Source organism: Odontomachus brunneus, unplaced genomic scaffold (assembly GCF_010583005.1).
Source record: "Odontomachus brunneus isolate Ranch 3 - 2012 unplaced genomic scaffold, Obru_v1 Obru_scaffold_140, whole genome shotgun sequence".
Lineage (NCBI taxonomy): Eukaryota > Metazoa > Arthropoda > Insecta > Hymenoptera > Formicidae > Odontomachus > Odontomachus brunneus.
Window position 1 is genome coordinate 935,068 of NW_022639590.1, and position 18,119 is coordinate 953,186.

Sequence of the window (18,119 nt, forward strand, 5' to 3'; positions counted from 1 at the left end):
GTCCCATACGGCAGCTGCTACTGCAGATTTATCCCGGCCGTTTTATGGACCTTGCTATCGTTAGATTTTAGATTAAGAGCTCGAGTAACAGCCGGCGAGAATTCGAGACTGTGCGCGGCTACGCGTACATGCACAAACGGCCGCCGTTTGTAAAATCGGAAAAACGGTACAACATCTCGAATCCGCTCGGCGCAGTCGGCTCGCTCGAAACAACTCGAATGCACCGACGCGCCAGAAGCACGCTATCGTTTGTATTCCGTCGATATTGCCAAGTGGCCTAAGAGTGCCTGACTTATACGTGACGGATAAGCCGCGACGTTTTGCACGGCGCACGGCTTTAGTAACAGTACGGAGCGTTATTGAGTCTGGCAGGTCTTCGATACGACTGAACCGCTTGCGCATGGAATAATGGCGCAAACCCGGGAAAAGCAACATTTTCACGTGTATGTCGATTTTCCGTATCGTTTGATCGAATAATTATTTTCACGTCTCATTTCTCAGACCGCATGACGCGGAGATTCTTATTGGCTTTTTACGGAGCCATTTAGAAGGTGTGCTTCTCATCTAGGTGCGAAGAGATTAACACGTTCCGTGCCACGGCGATTTCATGTGACTCGTGGCATTGTGACGCCACGTGGATGACCGATGACCTGTGACAATGTTCCTCTTAATAACGGAAATATCAAACAGCCTGACCAGCAAGTCCAGCGTCGGTGGCTCACGCCACCGGCAAGGAAACATGTTAATCGCGATAAAGATACAGAAAACGAATCAGAATGGAAGGCAGGAGAACGAAGACGCGATCTCGAGAACGAAGAGGAGATTTCGGAAATTTGATAAATCTGTTTTATCGGTTTCACATGTGCGCTACATGTGAGGGAACTTTATCCTGGCAAAATTTATCGAAAGATTATTCACTCTGTATGATATATTGTCTTTCCTCCCGCGAACTATCGATTGAAGTATAGGCGAGCTACAGAGCGGTCTACGGTTCAATTTATTATACAGCTCCCGCACACCGAAGTACGTGTACTTCGTCAAATTTTTGTCGCGGAAAATACAGCGAAAAATGTGTCGATGACAGCAACGATATTCTTAATCGCTTTGCATAAACGTTCGCGAATTCGATTCGATGTCACCTCTCTTAAAGCGAATCAGTAGAAGATGTCTGTGACTGAATTAATAAAAGGAGTGTTTTACCGATAATTAGCGAATATTCTTCCAGCAAAGTGGATAGTTATTCGGAAATCTAATAGATATCATTCTAACTGGTTTTTTTTTAATCAAAAGGAATACATTTGCTTAAAGCAGAATGTTCTCTTACTAAAAGAAATTTCTATCAAGGTCCTACTGGGTTGATTACGGTAGAAGCGCGAAAACGCATGTCCAAAATTCTTACGTGTCATTTTCAAGCCGAAAAAATATTTGTATAAAGAAACATTTCAAGTCACTCGAATATACTATTGTAAAACTTTCCGAAAATTACTCCTTTGACAGTCAATAAATAACTTTAAAATTAACATGGCAAAATCATGTGGATAGGCAGATCAAAGAGGAAGATTGCGTGTCACGTTAATTTTAAAGCTATTTATTGACTGTCAAGAGAAAAGAATAGTTTTTGGAGCATTTTACAAGCATGCTCAAGCAATCTCAAGTGTTTTTTCATACAAATATCTCTTTATTTAAAAATTACATGCAAGAATTTTTGTCGCGCGTTTTCTCGTTTCTGACGTCATCAGTCCGGGGTCCCGCAGCGGTAGAACCCAGAAGCTTTAAGAGGAACACTTGTACTGTAGATAAACGACGAAATTCCTCAAATTTTAAGCACATTTTGCTAGAATATTTTCTTTTTGATTTCAGAAGAATCCTCTTGAGATCACATACACAAGAGGATTCCGCCAACTATGAGATTATATTTATTTTTTTATGAGAAACTCGTTCCGATTATACTTTAGAGAAATGGTGAGCGACTTCTCTGGATTCTCTCGGGACATCTGATGTCTTCAAAGAAATGTATAACGAGCCGTCGTCGATGACAATCGTATCTGTAACCTGGTCACTCGTCGAACATCTGATCGATCGACTATATGCATCGACAGTCGCGAATACTCGATATGAGCTGGCATCGTTATTGTACAGGGCGATGATAGGCACTTGTAGCTCGCGCGCGAGTGTCAGATACTCGTGACACAACAGTCTCGTGCGGGAAATCGATTCTTTTAGATATGACGTCGACACGAGCATCGGCCAGAGGTATATCTCGCGAATTTAAAACGGGCAAAGTATCGTGCCGTTATTCGGGCAATTCGACTCGCGCGCGCGCGCATCATCCCGCTCGTTTTTGCACAAGATGTTACGAACAAAACGATATTTCATATTTCGGCGTTCACCAGTGTGGAAAAACACGAGCCCCGCTTTCGTTTCGATTTTATTTTATAACGTTAAAGTATCACACCGTTATATTCAAATTGATGTAATTCTCCGCACGCGCGCGCGCGCGCATTATACCGCTCTTTTTCAAATGGAATGCATCATGAACGCGTTGTGATATTTTACGTCTGACGGGCGGTCGGTCGGTCGGTCGGTCGCATGGAATCCATGGCATTTCAATCGCGTTTTGGAAATTTTTTGTTCTACGATTTCCCCGCAATATACACTCTGGCTTTCCTCCATTCACGTGTTTCCGGGGAATTGAAACTCCTCCTCTCGGTATCTCTGTTCTCGGAGCCCGCCCGTACTTCGCGTGCGTTTCTTTAGCCTTTTGCACGCTACCGTTGGATATCGGCTCGAGGGCCATCCTTATACCGTTACACGAGGCGTCTTCCGTCTCGGTGGCCGTAAATTCGTTACGCGTGGTGTTGCGTGTTCGCCGCGGGTTTACGTCCATCAGCGTGGCCCTCGGAACGAACCCCCGCGCCTCGAGTTCTGCTTTACGGCCCGGAAAGATGGATGAGGCATCGCGGGGGGTAAGTTGAAATAAATTTCGCCGTAGTGGGACGACGAGTGGGCCCGCGTCTAGGATAGATTTTTTCGCGCGTAGGTGCGCGGAAACGAGAATATACCCCAGAGGAAGTCGTTCTGTCGGTTTACGCGTGGCAAGCAACTTCCTCTCATTCGCTCTTTTTTCTCAGCTACTCGCGTACGCGCGCGCGCGAGAAAGAGGATATCGACGAATTTTTTTCGTCGATGAAACGAAGGAGATTCCGTCGAACGAGGCTGGTAATGCTAGGGAGGAGAGATTCAACGAGCACGCCATAGTTGCAGGCGGTACTGCGCAACGTGCAATTTCACGGAAGACTGCAGCCACAGTCGGGATTTTGTATATTTAATCGACAACGCGTCTCGGAAACGTTCGAGTGGAAGAAAGAGAGATACTCACGGTCGAGTAGCTGTACAGAGGGTGGGTGGCTACGGAGAGAGAGCGATACTTGAATTATTGGAGGGATTTATAATAGGCACATCTGTGTGAGGTAACGCGATGAATGTTTTCAGCAACATTGTTAAGAGTTATCCCATTTCTCGTGCGTTCTATTTTGAGCGAGAAATATGCGAGAAGTTGCTGCTAGCAGACGCGTAATTTGATTTATTGCCCGACTTGTGTTTGGAAGTGCATTTACTTGCGAGCAGTAACGCCAAGGAGATTGCTACCGTTGTGTGCAACATTAACTAATGGAGTATTCTTGCGGATGTATCGCATTTCTCGGGATTGTTCATCGCTGTTTACAGTGGTGGAAATATGATGACGCGGATAATTCACCGGAAGACAGGAGAGAGACGCGACAAGGATTGAGGGTGTTGGATTTTTCAAATTTCCGCGATGAATGAAACTACTCTCGGCGGAACTACAAACGGACGGAACGGAGAGAATTCCGCTTGGACAAAAGCCACGGGATGAAATAGTCGTGCACGACGGTTGGCGATTTTAACAAGTACCCGTGAAAAGGCAGGTCTAATCAATAGACTGTTGGCTGGCAAATGATGGCACGATACGAGTGGACGTTACAACTTTGCTGCCTTTTTCCCTTTGTCCGGTTACGGCGGCAGAAATTGCGTTCGGCGAATGCGCGGTAAATCAAAGTTTATTCGTTGCATAAATCGCAAATATACGTGGCGAAGTACTGTCATCAAGCTCTGACAATACTGTACAAACTGCACACGTATACATATATTGGACTCGACGGGGAAATTGTATACATACTAGCTATTATGCGTGGGAAACTATACACCGAGAGAATGCATAATCGACTGACATCATATTTATTTACATTTCTAACAAAACTAGAAGCGAGAGTAAGAAAGAGAGAGAGAAGTATATGTTCGTTATTTTTCGCACGGTCGTTTATTATACGTGACGATCCGTTAATCCTAGGATTGTATCTCTCAAAATGTCGGAGAGAAAATATTCGCCAGTATATTTTTATTTAATTATCGTTTTTAACACATTGTTCTGAAAACAGTTAACGCTACGATGCGTTATATCCTTTTTCTTTTTTTTTTCAATTTTCCCCGAGTTCTTTTTTTTACTAATTCACATCGCGCGCGGTTGCACTTATACATAGGAAATGTAATTTTACCGAAATTATTTTGGCTTATTATATATATTCGTAATTACAATGTACGCAAGCTAGCTTTATCTATGATAACGCCACGGTGAAAGAAAATTGACTCCGCGTCTCTCCATTCACAATTCCCTGCCAGACGGCCCGATTTATCCGTTATTTTAAGATGCGTCTCCTCGTTATTTACCAGAATAAAGCCGTATTAATAGATCTTCGTTGCCGTCAGCCTATTTACCGTCCGCGAACGCCGTACGAGACGCGCGCAATTACCTACTTACGGCTCATTAAACCATTTCCCAATCCTCAATCTTGCACACACGACGGCACACGAAGACGTATGGGATACGAGTTGTCGAACGGATCGAAGCACAGCGATAACGCGAAAACTCAGTCGATCGGAAGATACGCAAGTATCTCGGCCCAATAAACGTATTGGATCACTTGGTTCCGTACATTTAACGGATAAATTGTTGAAAAATGATGGCATGAAATACCAATGCTCGGATACGTGCCTAATCCTGAACATTCTTATCCTTTTGGTTCTTAAATACGGATATTTAAATTTTGAACACGATATATATACATATATATATTGAATATATACCGAAAAGAAAAATATCTAAAAAAAGAAATATTCAGTAGGTACTGAAGACGTATTTACTAAAATCTAAATTATTTCATTTAAGTAGAATCAACAATTAGAATCAACAATTGCTTTTATGAAGAGCTAAAGTTTTAAACAAATTTATCTTTTCGTATTTGAAAAATATCTTTTATATTAGCGTAAGTAAATATGTTACCCCACCGAATAAATATTTCTTAGATATTTTTTCTTTTTCAGTGTATACATATATTCTTCATGTTGAAAATTTTAATATTTATATTCAAAGACTAATACGATAAGAATGTCTAGAATTATATGCGTGTCCAGGAATTGGTGCTTCTACGTCGATTTAATGAGATTGTTCGTCCAGTCTCTTCTCTGCAGCGTATACTATGCAGAAAAAAATTACACGCTGTTTCTCGTTTCTCTCTTCTTATTTTTTATAGCGTGACATTCGAAACATTCAAGGGAAAAAAAGCAGTTATGCTGTGTCGACCAGTTAATCGGGATCGTAATTCACGGGTCGATCGTATGAATAAATATGAGCCATGTCTTGTTTCTTTATTTTGTATTCTTTTTTTTCTTCGTGCGCTTAGCGCGCGACTGAGTACACGAACATCGCGCGGCGCCAGTGAAGAAGATATATTTGCAAAAATTTCGGCGCCGAATCGTTAACGATTATTCCGTCGCGCGCTACGACGCCCACTCGGACGTCTTAATGAAGGCAATTCAATTAGTATGCGCGACAATGGGAGATCACGAGCGGGAAGAACGAATCTCTTCCGGCCTGGCGCATCCCCCGACTTGCATTCTCAGCATTCCGCCACAAAATATGCGCATGCTTTAGGGCCGATGAAATGTGTGAATTTAATTTCTCGGAGCCGTGGGCGCATAAATATGCATCGTGACGGGCGCTCCTTCTCCGCTGATTTATGCACGATTACGCATTTACCGGAGCGGATTCCGCTGACCCTCCTCGGTCAGCGATTTCGAAATTGTCCGCGGCAGAGGCGGACGGTAAAAGGAGCCGGAGGGACTTTAATCGATATCCAGGCCCGGCGAGCCCTTCCGATAATCCGATCCGCCGGATCGATCGACCACGCTCCGCTAAATTCCGGATCGCAGCTACTGTATACCGTATGACGAGAATAAATAATAGAACCGACGTCTCTCTTCCCGATGCAGGAGAAGCCGATGGAGATCAGGAGAGAGGAAGAGTAATCTTCTACATTATTGTATAGGAATTTTTATTTACCTTTAAACGACACTCTTCGTTACGTTGGCGTTAGTTGAATTTCAGCGTGATTTTTATATATTTCGATATTCATTTTCTTTTTTTTTTTTTATTTTATTTCGTTCAACGGAAAGAACCTTCGTTCAAGCATGTGCGCGAACGGCAGTATTGATTTTTCGTCTGCGGTTAAATATTTGCATCTATACAGAGTCCGCGCGCGTGTGTGTATTCGATGATCGACGGAAATCTGATTTCCGTGCGAAATGCCTCGTGTAAAGTCTACGTTTCGCGGAATGCCCTTTCTTTCGGAGCACGTACAACGACCGTGACGGTTAATCAAGCGGCCCGACACATCGGGTGTTAAATTAGTCCCAGCACGCTACGTGCACACAGGCCGGGAGAGAGAATGTGTACGGCCGCGACGGCTGATTGATACAAATTGGCTTCAATTTCCTTCAATTTGCGCGAGGGATCTCAAAATTTTACGACGCCGGGCGGCATCTGTTGATTGTCGCTGCTCGCCGCCGCCGCCGCCGCCGCCGCCGCCGCCGCCGACGTCAACGACGACGACGACGACGACGACGACGACGACGACGACGATGGCGGTGGTACGGCAGTTCTCTTATACACGGATCGATAACTGACTGTCGTCGGTAAAGCGGGAGATATCATTTCAAAATAACTGGAATAGGTGGCGCGCCTGACTATCTTTCTTTCAAAAATTATCTATATTCGCCGCGAAGCGCGCGTGTGTCTCTTGCATCTCGCGTGAATTTTCTCGACTTTTGTCGTCTGCGTTAATCCATCCGACGTCATGCATTCTTTATTATGGAACAAGCAAAGGCTGCTCGATTCAGAGATAAGCTGTATCGATTGACAACGTTGAATCTGGTTATGGTAATGAGTGTTCATTTCGAGCCCGTGATGCAATTTATACTCAACTAGGCGTATACATTCACGCGCCATTGATCCTCAACTGTTTTCTGAGTAACCTCCACACTTTGCGCGTTGACTTTTCTTATCCGTCTAATCAGGGCGATTTGTATCTAAATCCTACATGTAGTACGTAATACGACGCTTAATGCTGCATAATGCTATATAAGCGTTGAAATTGTAGATTCACAAATCCGTTGACACACAGCGATGTCTAGAGACCCTTAATTTGTCGGAGACTCCGCATGAGATTAATGTTTCGATCGGTTCGCCATATTTTATCAGGTCGCGCTGATATCCGAATTAATAAATTAATAATCTCAAATTCTATATCTCAATCAAACGAATAGAAGATAAACATCTCAAGGAAATTGTATAATACTTTCTTTTTAAATAAAATACATCAGAGAGTAATATATTCTAAAATATTCTGCATATTTAACGTTTTTTTACTATACTACACGTTTTCACGTTAATTTGATAAAATTTACTTTCACACTACATATTGTCTTTTCGACTTCTGTCATAACCGATTAATGTAACAAATAGATGGGTTATTGATTTCACTAGAAAAAAAATAGATAGTATTTTTAATTTTAATTAATTTTAAGGATATTCATAATCATTTTAATAACCAGTGGGAAAGTAAAAATTTATCAAATGCAAAGTAAACGAATACTGTTTAACGTTCAAAACTATTAGCTCACCGATATTTGAACAATTTGGCGATCGCTATCTCATATACATATGTTCACACAGTTTGTGTTTTCTTTTTGTTCCAGTTGCCGGACCTAAACAATCTAGATGAAAAGGTGAGTCCACAAAAATACGGAATTGCATCCTACTAACGCGAGTTCGTAAGTGAGTATACGCATATATACACAACAAAGGAAAATACAGTCGATTATATTCTACATAGAAAGGAACATAATTTCTGTGCAACTATCGATGCGAATAATGTTCACGTATAATTATTGTCGTCGATACATAGTCGACAAAAGAATCGTCATAAATGGGCGATAATAGTTGGGATTTAAGTATAGACTGGAAGGTTCCGTAGGTGCATAAAGACAGACCGTCTGCTATACTAATTTCGCACGTGAATTATATATCTTTGTGACTATTATCGCGAAGCGATGAGTCAACGCAATGTGCACAATGAGAATATAAAAAGTTTTAACGACTTTGACCGTCTACCGTATCTATTTATGTCCATACACACACACACGCAATGTTGCTAAATCAGTGCTTGAAATTAATTATAGACGACGTTAGATGGTACGATCCAGTTTTCAATCTTGCCTCCGTATTATCCGTCTATATTCTCCCGAAATTATCGTTCGCGGGTCTTCTGGTCTTTTTCAACTTTGGGCAAAGGTATATTTTTATCGGTTTCTATGGAAAACGAGATTCGCGGCAGAATGCAGCGCAGGAGTCACGTTCGCAATTGCAAATATTCGAGGAATGTTCGTCATTTCGTATCGGCGATAAAGGCACCTGTTCCGAGAAAATTTACAGCGCGTGTGTGCGAAACGGCACGTAGCACAGCACAGCTGTTCTAATTGCAAATGCCCGGTTTCCGATTTACTAAGCGTTTATTACATATACGATTTATTGGGTGGAACTGTGATATAGAATTAGAGTTTTTTTTTATAGCTTGATCGGTATGTACTCTTTGACAAATAGCGCGTAAAATAACACAAAAGTAAGAGATACATTTCTTTATAAGTCGAGTATAATCGAGTTGAAATTTTTTGGTTTCAAGTTAACTCTGCAAATTTCCTCAAATGAAGTACTAGTAAAGAATCTCCAGATATAACACCATACAAGTTATTTTCCTAATGTAACAAATAGTCTCTTATTGCCGTTTTACTACTCCTGCATGTTGAGTCTCAAAAAAAGATTTAGAATTATCCAATAAATTTGTCAGACGCGTTCGTTCGAAAATCGAAAATATCACGTACAATAAATGATTTCACGCACCTCGAAACATAAATCGTTGTCCACACTATGGTGTCCTGAATCCTCAGATGCTGAGTTCTTTATCTAGAATTTGCTCCTCGCTTCTTCATCCGGGCATTCCAGATGTTCGTTTGTGACGACACTTGCATTTGTGCTTACACTTGCACTGACATTCGCGCAGATGCGATTGAAGAAACGCGTGTTAACGAAGTGTTGACGAGAGCGCATTGTTAAAAGACCACGAATTATTTTAATTTCCCGGTGGGAATTGTAACACACCGATACACATACGTCGTGTCGTATGTTATCTCGTTTGTCGGCTCGACACAATAATAATTCGGTCTAAGACTTTGTACGGAAAAAGCGAAGAAAGGCGCAGCGTTCGAGAAAACCATAACAACAGGCAAAAAGGATCACGTCATCGCCCGTTAATCGCCAAACGTCGTCGCGCGGCACTAGGCGGCCCAGCGATGACAACAATCAATACTTTCAAAACATCTCAGACCTTCAAGGCGGTTAAACACACTATCGTACATCACGTATTTTTCCATGTGTTTCCATTGTGCTCCGAGCCGGCGAGCGATTCACACGTCGCGTAGTACACGTGCGTTGGTGCTTTAGCTATTATTGCCGTCGGATGTTTAAACTATTTCGACGATATATTTAAACTATTATAATACATTTAATCGAACTCTCGTCGCGGCATCGCGTTAATTAACACGCGTCTCTGCGATCGAATTTACGCGAGTGTCAGTGCTAATGTCAGTACCACAAGGGGGTATCCGGAGTACCATGACGAAGAAGCCGAGAGTCAGGATGTTGGATTGGGAAGCCAAGATGAAGGACGCGGTATGCAGACTACCAGACATCAGATATTTCCAGGTGTGTCAAATCATTTATCATTCAGGAGATTTGCGATTTTAATTTGATGAATTGACGTACAATATAAAGATATCTGAGTCAAAATTTCGGTCGCTATTCATAGTTCGCTATTTATAGTTGAACGATTATATTTTTGTAAATCTCTGCTTATTCCTCGATGTGTATCTGTTTTTCCTTCATTATACAACAAGAAATATCGATCCAAACGACTGAATAACGGTCCATGAATATGCATTTATAATTAATCATGTTCTCAAAGATAAATAATTTGCAACTATGAATACCTCGGCCTTAGAATCTAGTGTAAATTTCGCAGATGCTGTTTTTCACGCCTGATAATGCTCTTTGATTCATGTCATCTGTTTTGAAACTATTAATGTCTTTTTATCGTTTTTGTTTATCAGCCAAGTTCAAAAGTTTAATCTTTACTAGCGTTGAGCATTATTGGACATATATTTGCTATTTTTATTTTTACAATTTATTCCTCTTGAGCTTTTTGGAGAACTCCAAATCCTGTCAACATTTTCAACAAAAAGAAAGAGAGAAAATAATTATGAATAGAGAACACTTATTGACTCATTTGCTGATATTAAGTATTTAATATTTGTTTATCTCAGCGTGTAATATTCCGTTATTTCACGTATTTTATATGTAGCTAAGTAGGTCACGTAAGTCAATACATTGTTTGCTTAAAATTAAAATTTTAGATTGCACGCGGGTAGAATATTGAGATAATCGGATATTAAATAATTCTGAAACATTGTTTTTTAAAAGTCAACATGGGGAAAGCAACTGCATCACTTGCAGCATCGAGATAGGATAATATATTTGTGTTATATTTTGTAATTCCCTATTGATTCTTCACGTTTAATGAAATTTACAGTGCTAATGTAGAACCAAACTTTCGACTCTGGTATATACACGGTACTTTAAACTTATCTTTAGTTTGCGATTTCTTTAACCGAGTTAAAGCATAGTACATAGCGAATTTATAATTCTGAAAGAGAATCGATATCATAAATTGACGAGAAATATCCATAGCATGGTCGTTGGAACCATACCACACTTGTGAGATACAACACTGTAAGTGTATAGATCACCGCACTCAATTGATAATTAATTACGCGAATCCCTTGAAAGTAGGGGAACATAAGAAAGCGAGTTTGTTGAAATCTGAACGAGTTCTGTCAATCGAAAGACTCTCGTTCCCTCATTCATTTTCTCAATACCGTTAAAACCGTGGCAACTACGTGCGTGAGTGCGATTGTCATCGCGATGTATTATGTAATTTCGCTTGGCGGACAATTCTCTTCAATTTTCCACGGCGACACGCAGTACTCATTATTCAATTTCAGCGGTCGTCGAACCTCCGGCGTCAAAAATCGCGCGGCGGTTTCGTCGGACGATACGGCCCAATTTTGACACATTTTGACACACGGATACGATTCTGCCAGTGGGGGAACACAGAGGGCCCGTTCACATCCGATCGGACTCTGAATACGAAAATCATGCGTGCGTGATTCCGCGTGTAGTTGCAACCTTCGCGCTAACATTGCTACCGCGTCCGCGCGGACGGTATAATCGACTGTTCTCTTTTGACATGCAAATGAAGCCGCGTAGCATTCAAATTGCAGCCATATTCCGACGTAGTTATACCACTTTTATACCGCCGCCGGAGCGCATGGTTGCGTTAACGCGGCGATAACGCGCCGGGCTTTTATTGGGTTGCATTTTACGACGCGTATCGCGGTTGCACGTCGGCAATCGGAGAGGTATCGGTGGCGTGAAAACGGGAAATAAACGGCACGACTTATTATATGCGTGCTCCTTGCATTTACTCGAGACCGGCTGAAGTGATCCGTAAATAAAACGTACATTTTATCCGGTGTGACGTGCCGTGGCGCAATTCGCGCCACGACGCGCGGCTCAGATTGAGCGCGACGGTGCTTACAAACGTTCGTCCGCGCGTACGCATTGGTGAGTCGTACGGCCTCTTGTAAAAATTTTACAACGTTGTTCTGTACATGGCCGTTGCTTTCGACAATTGCGTAACGGTGATACGCCATCACGATAATTTTCCTTTTACTATGAATCTGTACTATTACTCTAACGCTATTGAAAGGCGTTGCGATATCACATTGACCCTATCGCAGTCTATCACACGAGACGTATGGTCAGTGTCGCGGATACACGCGTAAACAATAATCCACTCGGGCTCGGCCCGGGAAGCTGTCATTTTACACGTAACGCAAACTAACACGCGATTAGAACGCGCGCTGTGTTTCCAGCCGATGACTTATCGTCCGTCTACTTTAAACGGCTAAATTATCAGATGATAATTTAGATATCCTACAGGAGAGAGGGCACAGACGCACGCACACATCGGGCGTATAATTAATACACGCGATACTCGCACACGCGCGGGCCCACGTACGCGCGCGCGGCTAAATCGAATGTCATTAGCGCTTAGTCAGTGCCGGGGCGAGCATTCCACCGCGTGTCCGCGGCATTGCGCGCGTGACTGTCGCATTTGCAGGTGCAAAGTGTCGTCGGCCAATGAGGTCGTCGATCGTTCACTGTCCGATCGAGGATTTTCACGCGCCTCCAACCCTGGCTGGTGGTGCAACGCGCTCCTCGAGATCGAGGCTAATGCATCTTGCCAATCGTAGGAGGGGAATAAGAAAAGAAAAAAGAAACGCATAAACCAGTCAAGATCGCGACCGCGTCGATATGTGCTTCGCTACGTTGCGCCAAGTGCCGCTGCGAATCGTCGTGTGCGCCGTGTCGATGCACGAGGATGGATTTACTGCGCGAGATATTTTCCGAGTCAGACGATTCTACGATTTTGGGACGGAACTTGGTGTGCAGAATTCTGCTTGTTAAAGAATCGCCAAATTATCGCACACGGCACGTTACGGATAGAATCTTCCTCGAAATTCTGTCGCGAGTCATAGATCGTCTAAAGTGGATTCTGGAACGTATCCTTCTTAACTTTCTTTTCTCCTCGTTTATATTTATAATAAGAAACTATCAAGGCAGTATTTATCGCCGTAAAAAATGTCGTCAAGCGTTATGCTTTAAATAAATGTGACTTCTCACCAATATCAGTCGATTAAAATATTAGTTGACTGATATAATCGACAAAACTATAATTAGTCGTCATAAAATAGCTATAAAATATATAAAATAGCTTAGTCGATTGACGAAATTATCAACCAAGTTTCGATTTGATTATAAGATCAATAATTAATTTCTCCAATCAATTATCTATGGTTATATATATGACGACTAATTGGTTTATTTATTCTGATTAGTGATTTGCCGACTGTCTTAGTCAAGTCAAATTTTAAATGATCAATGCCCAATACCGTTCCTTATACTAAGAAAAGAAATAATTGAATTAATAAAACTTTGCTTGTTTAGTCGATCAAACTTGACCTTTACTTGTTTAGTCGATCAAACGCATGATATAGTTACTATAATGCGTTATCAATTAATTCAATGATCGCGATTTAGTCAGTAAGTGTAATGCAACTGATGGTACTAACACATAATTTGTTCAATAGATATTGGATATTTTTTTGGCAAGGCAGATGATCGCTGATTTTGTCGACTCAACTGCTTTTTTGCTCAGTGCACAACGCGAAGACTGCGGCTCTCGCGATTAATCACTGATAGCATACCTAACAAAGTACTCTTGCGCGAAACCCGACACATATTTCGCCATTATCCCTCGACTCTCGCATAAATAATAACAAAGTGCGCGTACTTTAGTGGCGCGAAGCTTGAGGAGGCATCGCGAGACGCGGTTGCTCACTCTCATGGATAAAGCAAAGTCTTTATGGAAGTTCCGCCGCGACCTCGCACGCGCTTTGCATAGACTGCAGCCTCCTAATGTACTTCTAATGTTCTCGTGCAAATGGTTATTTCTAACGGCTCGAGGAACAAGCCAACACTTTTAGTTCGATAATGGTGACATTAGCGCGTCGTTGGCGGATCACCGAGTGGCCGTCGTCACCGCGATGCACCGAGAGAAAAAGTTTTGCCAATTTAAAATTATTTTTTTATTTAATTTTACTGTAACGTTAGTGTGATAATCTTATATGCATGTTACAACTATCACTTTACTGCACAAAATATGATTAGGGCCAAAAATAACTAAAATGTTAGCTGAATCACTTTTTCTCTCAGTGTGTTTGTGACATTGCGTTGCCCACTCGCGAATCATCTTTCCACCGCTAATAATGAACATCGTCCACACCAGTGGTATAAACATCATGATTTTATGCGTTGAAGTCAGGTGATTCTTCGCAATTCGAAGTAAACAATCTCGAGCGGGTAATTTCACATGCGGTCGTTGCGCAATGATTTGTTTTGAACGTCCCGGATCGACTTGAAAGCGACTTCATACCTGCTCCCAGGAGTCCCCCGTTTCTTCGACGGTGCGTCTTAAACCTCCTTAGTCCGCTGTCCGACGCGGGAATAACTTTACTCGTCGTTGCGCAACCATTTGTTTTCGACTACGGGCTCGAGACGCGGAATCGCCGTGAGACAAGGGGAATCGACTGCGAACTTCCGAGTTCGCAATCGGTTTCGAGGTGGCACCATGTCGGGTTAGGAGCTAGACTTCTCTGACTTACCTACCTGTCCACTTACCTAGCTACGCGTCTCTACCGTCGATCTATAACGTCGATCAACGGGAATAACCTCGACTTGCCGTTGCGCAACGATTTGTTTTCCGTCGCGCGCGGGGTGAAAATTGTCGCATGATAGAGAGGAGACTGGTTCGCCGTTATATGCAGTGTGCTTGGCTGTAGGTGCCTTCTAGAGGTTAAGAAAATATCTGTGTCACCCGTGGCGATCGGTTGCCGAGCGCTTGCCAGATACCCGCCCGTTGTAAACAGGATGGAATTTGCATGCATATTCAAGCGACGCGCGGCCTATGCGAGAGCATCGAGGTCGGGCTTAATTCGCCCGGGGATTTCAAGCTACGAGAGTAAAAGCGCTCTTGCGCGCGCTTTTTGGTGAAAGTACGGGCGAATGGATGAACGAACGAACAGATATAAATGGACGGACGGGCAGATGGACGCGCGGCTACGAAGGATCGATCAATTGGGTTAATGACTCGCTGAGTACACTCGCGGTTCGCGCTGGCCGTGACTCGAGGCTGCGGAATCAATCGGGGTAATTGCGACAGCGGGGCAAATAGCGCGTCGAAAGTAACGCCCGACGGTAAAATTAACGCTCATCACTTTTTAACGACTTTATGATGACGCGCGAATGACGGTAATGAAGGCGGGTATTGCCGGTTTTCGGTAACATTTACTATCACCCTCGACGGTGGCGTAATCGAGGTTCTCTCGCAGTTTTTTGGACGACCCGGTAACCATGGCTGAGCGGCCAGCGTTACGTTATAATCATTTAATCCAATCACTTTCGACGAGTTGCTAGAGTCGATGTCGCTCTTTCAACGGGTCTTTGCCGTAATCAAATTGATCCGGCAAGAAACATGAAAATCGCACTTTAGTATTCACTTTAGTAAGACATTCAAGCTACATATGATAATTGGAGCTGAATCGTGGATATTTGTGTGTATGTGTGTATGTGTGAGCAATATTTATTAGATAATAAAATCCAGAAAATAGTACGAATTATACACCAATTTGCAATTCAGCTCTGTGAGATTAGGCTATTGAAGAAAACAATCGGGAGGAACGTCATCTCATCTTATTTGTATAAAGCAAAAGTACCAATGTCTGGACACGCATCTAACTCTGGACATTCTTATTGTTTGGGTCTTTAAATACGAATATTTAAAATACGAATATTTAAACTATTAACTTGGAATATATGTATACACGGAAAGTACATTATAATATTTTTTTTATATAAATTTTTTTCAAGTTTACTATAAAATCCTCTCCATTATATGTATGTATATTTTAAAGCTATATATATATATATATATATGTGTGTGTGTGTGTGTGTGTGTGTGTGTGTGTGTGTGTGTTGAAAACTTAAATACTTGAGTGAAAGCTTAATTAAGTATTTAAAAGACCAAAGCGATAAGAATGTCCAGAGATAGATACGTGTCTAGGCATTAGTATTTTCATCTTATATCTCTATTTTTCTTCTTTTGGTCTGCATGCGCGCAGACTACGTGCATACATTATACTAATAATCGACATTTGAAATAATTTACACAATACGCGTGTCATCAGACAGTCGGTAAGTTGTTTAGCGTAGCGTGTGGAATCACATTTCACGCTAGTACGAAGATCGCCCGACTTCCGCGCGTATCGAAACGCGAGACTCGATCGAAAGCCACCATCGCGCATCTGTCTCGTGTCGACGACGTCTACTTTGAAATTCTCGAGCTCGCTTTCGCACATTATGTGCAAATTCGCACGCAGGCAGGCGGCCACGCACGCACCAACACGTGTTCGCGGCCGCGCACTCGTCGACCGTTTACAACGCCGTCATTTACAATTTGCGGTCGTGCTCGTGCAGTGAAGTAACGTACACGACTCCCTCGCACGCGTGCACACACCACAAGTTCGTCTACAGCGTTGTCCATGAAACGCCCCGGGCTAGTAACGTTTATCTGCTACACTCACAGAGAATTGTTTTAGGGCTCTTTAACTTGGTTTTTTTACGCAAGAGGCAATCTCGGTATTTTTCAACCCTAACTGAGAAACGCAATTGAATCTTTTTCTCTAACTTGACTTATATCTCGACCGTTTGATTCGTATACAGTACCTCTCTGTCATACATTTTCTTCGTGTCTCTTACGAATTGTGTGACACAGAGAGAACATTATAGTTGTTTTCTTTTTCATATAAATTTCAATTTTACTATGTTCCCAGTAGTGCAGGAATAAACTGTCACAGTAAGATCTATCTTGCTAAGAGACACAGTAAAAAAATATAAATCTTTTAATTCATTTCCTAAAATAAAGAGCGTGTGTGAAATGAAAGGATAATAAATTACTACAGAATCTGTCTCTCAGAATTTGTTCCACAAAATTCTCTAGTGATGTTTACTATAAAACTTTCTCCGTGTCAATAATAAATAACAATTGAACGCGATCTTTTTGATTCTTATGTAATTCGTGGCGTCCACTTATAATAAATTTACGGTTATAAACTTGTTGTCGGCTTCAGAGCGTCACGTCGTCAAGTTCGTATGCGGTCGACGAGGTTTTTTTACACGAAGTTTAATATTACAGTAACGTGATATACCGCGATGACATGTCAGGGATCCTCGAGTAGCGTTACCGTCGTTGAATATCGTCCCTGAACGGCGCTGTACACACGTCAATTCCGTAATAACTAGCGTACGTGTGCCGGTACATACACATACATCCGCGCGACGTATATGGCCGAGCTCGGTAAACAACAGTGGTTGCCAAATCGCGGCTATTAATAAATGGAAAATCATTTGCGTAATGAAACGCATTTGACGGTCCGTTCGACTTACCGGGCCGACATCTCGCCAGCGAACGCGACTCTTGCGAACGAGATGCCGCATCTGCCGTTCGTCTATTCTGTCGACGAAATCGAGCATCGAGCGAAGCGTATCTTTAATTTCTCGTGATACGCACCGAAGCGCGAGCAAGCTTAGAGACGCGTTTATTTGGAACGAGAGCCATAACAGATATGATTACGCCTAGATCCACTAACGAGTGTGTATCAAGGACTCAATAATAACGTTACAGCGCTCTCTCTCTTTCTTTTTCTATCCTTTTCTTTCTTTTTGTTCGCAAGTTTCTCGTTCACGACACTTTTCGGTTTATTTTGCGCCTTTCTCTCTCTCTTTCTCTCTCTGTGCCCGCAAATTTCTCGTTTACGATAATTTTCAGTTTATTTCGCGCCTTTCTCTCTCTCTCTCTCTCTCTTTCTCGTGAATTTTCCTCGCGCTAGACCTCGAGTCGATGAAATTCAGC

At 42.3% G+C, this 18,119-nt stretch overlaps 1 protein-coding gene across 1 annotated transcript in view; it reads left to right on the plus strand.

The window, feature by feature from the left end:
- The window catches only part of LOC116850279, a 75,237-nt gene extending 59,208 nt beyond the window's left edge, over positions 1-16,029 (plus strand). Inside the window, exon 5 of the mRNA XM_032828353.1 lies at positions 8,113-16,029. Coding sequence (XP_032684244.1) covers positions 8,113-8,178 — 66 coding nt within the window. The 3' untranslated portion in view covers positions 8,179-16,029. The remainder of the gene's footprint in view (positions 1-8,112) is intronic.
- The last annotated feature ends 2,090 nt before the right edge of the window (positions 16,030-18,119 follow it).